The 5,000-nt window shown below is 32.1% G+C and overlaps 1 protein-coding gene across 1 annotated transcript in view; it reads left to right on the top strand.

The window, feature by feature from the left end:
• The window catches only part of LOC144962895 (uncharacterized), a 25,495-nt gene that overhangs the window by 11,521 nt on the left and 8,974 nt on the right, over positions 1 to 5,000 (top strand). The window contains exons 9-17 of the mRNA XM_078896265.1: positions 1 to 46; positions 460 to 638; positions 804 to 891; positions 1,229 to 1,305; positions 1,979 to 2,012; positions 2,606 to 2,703; positions 3,481 to 3,600; positions 3,808 to 3,953; positions 4,692 to 4,827. The exon at positions 1 to 46 is cut by the window's left edge and continues 70 nt beyond it. Coding sequence (XP_078752391.1) covers positions 1 to 46; positions 460 to 638; positions 804 to 891; positions 1,229 to 1,305; positions 1,979 to 2,012; positions 2,606 to 2,703; positions 3,481 to 3,600; positions 3,808 to 3,953; positions 4,692 to 4,827 — 924 coding nt within the window. The remainder of the gene's footprint in view (positions 47 to 459; positions 639 to 803; positions 892 to 1,228; positions 1,306 to 1,978; positions 2,013 to 2,605; positions 2,704 to 3,480; positions 3,601 to 3,807; positions 3,954 to 4,691; positions 4,828 to 5,000) is intronic.

The following is a 5,000-nucleotide window of genomic DNA, read 5'->3' as shown; positions in this document are numbered from 1 at the left end:
GGAATAAACGCTCGACCAAATCAACCTGTCAAAGTGTCACAGACTAGTGAGTTGTTCCATGTTGAAATGCAGTAGTTTCTTCAATTTTGTCATTGATGAATTAATTCTGTTTGTAATATTTTTTTACTCTTAAATCTTGAAATTGTAACCTTTGGATCAATAGAACTATATTACTTGTGGGATGTGACCAATAATAATGACAACAATAAAAAGAGAAGGAGGGAAAAGATAAAGAACAAGAACAAAAACAAGAAGTGGAAGTAGAAGAAGAAGAAGATGAAGAAGGAGATGTAGGTTGAGGAAGTTGAAGAAGTGCAATAATCCTAATAATGACAATAATTTCAATAATTTATAATAATGGCATTAATGATGATAACATAAAAAGTATATTTAAATTCTTCAACTCTTAAAGTCTCTCTTTATTCGAAAGTTTCCTTTTACTCTTGTTAATTTTCTCAGATGAGACCAAACCCAGTGAGACAAAGTCCAGCCGTCCAAGCATTGATGCATCAGTAATCCAAGCACAAGAGGCTTATTTCAAGGCATTGTCAGGCCCTTCCAAAAACGCTATCAATCGAGATGACTTGAAATCTTTTCTCTCTTCCCATTCGAGAGAGTTCTTTCTGGAACAATTTAATGTGAGCTCCAAGTTTTTTGATATTAATATTGTTTGATAATATTGAATTGAAAATTTAACACATGCTTTTTTTAGAAATTCAAAATAAGAACTTATATTCTAGCCTCTTCTTCTTTTATTTTCTTATATTTGTACTGATGTATTGATTTTTCATTCCCTTTTTTAGAGTGTGCCCACCTCTACTTCAGCCTCCAAGTCTGTTGGAATGAGGACAGAAAACAGATTCAAAAACAGATACAAAAACATCTCTGCATGTAAGTGGTTTGCAGTTATTTTTTAAAACAATCATTTGAATAGTATTCTTCTGCTAGAAAAATAGCGCCCATAAAAAGACAATTATTATGCGATATGTTCGTGCATCACAATAGAAAAAGAAAGCTTGTGAATGTGCCTTGTCGAATTGTCCTGAATAATTAAGTGGAAATAGAGGATTCCCAAAAAGAACTTCAAATTAAAGAATGACCTTATCATATTACAAGTAGTATCTTTTATTGTCTCACAATTGGTTACTAAGATAAATATTCATCAATCTTCTAATGCAAAATGTACCGTTTGAATCAACTATTTTTTTTTTTATTTTGTCTTTTAAAGATGACCATACAAGGGTTCATTTGGTGTCGAATCCTGAAAAGAATCAAGGAGATTATATCAATGCATCACATGTAAAGGTAAATCATCTCTTCATTCAGTAACTTAGAATTTATTTTTGAATATTCTTTTGTTTGCCTTTTTTATCATGTGTTTGTTTGTTTGCTTAGGAAACGGTTTTGTTTTATTTTACTCATTTTTTTCCGTTTTTTTTTATTTGATTATCTTTTTTTCACTTGTTGTTCTATATTTAAGTTTGACCCACATTGAAATAGATTTTAGAATTACTTAAGACTATCAACATTCCAACGCACAACTTATAGCAAAATTAACTTTATCAGTTTTCTTTTAACATTTGTGCCCCACCACCTCAAAACAATATCATGTGATGGTGATTAAGTCGCTAAATAAATAAATTTGTAGCTCCAGTTATGAGGCTTGTATTCAGGTCATTCCTTTTATTAAGAAAATAGAATATGATTATTTTTATTTGAAAGAATGAATTTAAAAAATGAATATTTTTTATCCTTTCAAGTTAAAATTTATTTTCCGTCGTCTGGTTCACCCCAACATAATACCAGACTGAGGCAATGGGTCACTTTTTTGGATTGATTTGAAATAGAATATTTTTATGATGTATAATTGCTTTATAAGTTTAGTTCATATTGGGCTGTATAAAAGCTCAATTTTTAAAAACAAAATTAGGATATTTAGTCAATATTTTAACTATTATAAATATTCTTTTCCACCCAGGGTTACAATGGAAAGCAGTTCATTGCAGCACAAGGTAGTAAATATATCACTTTTTTTCACTCTTCTACTTTCCTTATTTGTCACATTTAATTTTGTAACGTGGATAGGAGTTATGACCTCTTCTTATGGGATGGGGTGATCAACTAGCGGTCTCTTCTGTCCCATTATAATTCCCTTTAATATTGTTTTCTGTTTATGTCATATTATAAGAAATGCAGGGTCCAGTGGCTCAGCTGGTAAGACACTAGTATCTCACAGAATACTTTACACAAGATCTCGTATAAGACCATACTATTACATCACAGGTGGGTAGACAGAAAGTTTGGGGAGGGTCAAAAAAATCGGAGGGTGGAACTAAGTGTTTTGTGATGAACTGGTGTCTGACTCAGAGGACAAAAAAATGGAGAAAATAGTGTGAAGTGGATTAGTATTAGTATTTTACTAATTGAACAAACATGTAACAGAGATAAACGTTTATTTATTAATGTGCTTAATGAATTAATGAATACATCATAACTCTGAACCACCAAAAAAAAAATATATATATATATATAGTAATACGCCCAATGAAATTTTGCATTTGCAATAGCAATAATGTATAACTACATGTGCCACTTGATCTACCAGGTCCCAACAAGATAATGCTTAATGACTTCATACGGATGTTGTGGGAGCAAAACGTGGATACCATCGTCATGCTCACTAATCTTGTTGAGGAAGGAAAAGTAATAACAAATCATTGTTTCTGCCTCTAAAATTTCAATTTCGAAGGTTTTTAACAATTTAAAACTATGTGTATAACACGATATTTTGTAAAAATATTTTTGAGCTCATACTGTTTTTTTTTCTCTCATTTCCAAGAATTTGAGATTGACTAAATTTGAATGATGGGATAAAGAGGGTTATGTCTAGGATTCCTAGAAAGTGGACGTGATTTGTGGTTTCAACTCTACATCAAATTAACATTTATAAGAGCCTCAAGAGAAATGAATCTATGTTTTTAAAAAAAATTAAAATAGGTCTATTACAACATAGGTGAGAATATTCTACCATTCAGAGTTTTTGCCTTCTTGGGTTACACATCAAGTTCATGCATGCTCATTATATTCATAGCTGTCTAGAATACATTAGTTTCATCCAATTTTCAAAAGGTTCTGGAGGAGACTCCCACTCATCGGGTTTTGTTTTATTGGAATTTTGTTTATTTTTGTTTTGTTTTGTTTGTTTGTTTGTTTTTTGTTTTTTATTTGTTTTAATTGTTAGGTTTGTGCGGGAGGTATAACAATGGATTATAGAATTTAGGTCCATTTACAACTTTTGATCCCAAAAAGCATGTTTTCCCCTGCATTCCCAATTGTACAATATAAGAACATCAGTCAATTAAGAAATATGAAGAAAAAAAAAACTGAAATAAATGGCATTATATGACTTATAATGTTCATGTTATAAATTATGGGATTTGGTCATGCATGTAAAACTAACATTATGATTTAACTTTCCAGCCAAAATGTGAAATGTACTGGCCTGAAGACAGCGAAGCACAATACGATGACATTCGCATCAGATTGGCAACCACTCAAATCCATGCCGATTACACAATCAGAACACTTCATCTTATGAAGGTTTGTGCTGTTACCCTATTGTGGAGACACAACAATGATTACAAGACATTTATGAAAATGAATCAAGTTTTAAATTCTTTTGTAGAAAAAAAATACATTGCCAACTTCATTGTAACAAGAAGTTTATTAATGGAAGTTATGATTATTTCACCAAATAAACAAAAAATGATAATTCTTGTTAATGTTTTTATCACCACCTTTCCTCAGATTGGTCACCCGACCCATACAGTCACTCAATTCCACTTCACGTCATGGCCTGACAAGGGAGTCCCAAAAACTCCTTGGGGATTAGTGGACTTTGAGCAAAGAGTTGCCTCCTATGCCAGTGACGAGAAAACAGTCGTTCATTGCAGGTATTAACTTTTATTTCAAGGCATAGGATTGGAGGGAGACAGATATTCATAAAAGTTATTGAAAACAGAAAGAAGAGCTAAATGTAAATAAGTAGAGTATGTCTAAAGGAAAGCAACTCTAATGGTGGTCGGAGAATCTTCATATGCTTGAACATCTGCTACAACTCTTTTCAAAACTACTAGAAATGGACGTGGATTTGACGGCTCAAGCAATGCCAAATTAGTTAAAGAGCGAAAGGTTTTTAATCCCTAACTCAAAACCAAGAAGCTACCAACAATATTTTTATTCATCGGCTATTCACGTGTGGGATAAAATACCTTCAAAAATTGTTCAGACAGCAAATAATATAGTAAATTTCAAGAGTACTGCATTGCACTCTTTAACACTGTATTTTACCACTTGAGAAAATATGTCAGAGGCGGTTTGCAAGAATAAGGGAAAAGAAGAAGAATATGGAGGAGAATGTGAAGGGGAGGAAAAGTTTGTTTGTAACTAATGAAATGAATGTCTGTAGAGTGGGTGTTAGAGAAAGGAATAAAGATTGGAGACCAAATTTGAAATATGTAAAAAAGGAAGACAAAAAAAAACAAAAAAAACTTTTGTATTAAATCCCCTTCTGAGTAAAATAAACGAAACAAAATTGCAGTAATACAGGAACAGCATATAAATGTATTGAAAGAGTTTTATTCAAATGGCCATCCTTTTTTGTGGTTGTAATATTTCTTATTCAATTTCAGTGCTGGCGTTGGCAGGACTGGTACATTCATTGCCCTGCACCACGTGATTAGAGAAGCCCAAGACAAAGGATACTTTGATTTTCATTTTGTTCTCTGGAAATTGCGCCAAGAGAGGATGTATATGATACAGACTGCGGTAAGAATAGCAATAATAGTTTACCTCTTTATATTTAAAGATTATTCACTTAACCTTTACCCTGGAACAAAAAGTTTCTGTGTGGTTACGTCCAAAAGACAATGTATCCACTTGCAAGCTTCATTTCAACAGTTAACAAATAAAATAATATATGAATTCAATTGCCTCGAACA

This window comes from Berghia stephanieae, chromosome 1 (genome assembly GCF_034508935.2).
Source record: "Berghia stephanieae isolate SIO BIC M18660-M18661 chromosome 1, UCSD_Bste_1.3, whole genome shotgun sequence".
NCBI lineage: Eukaryota > Metazoa > Mollusca > Gastropoda > Nudibranchia > Aeolidiidae > Berghia > Berghia stephanieae.
The sequence above is the reverse complement of the archived record's forward strand: the minus strand, read 5'-3'. Positions and strand labels throughout refer to the sequence as shown.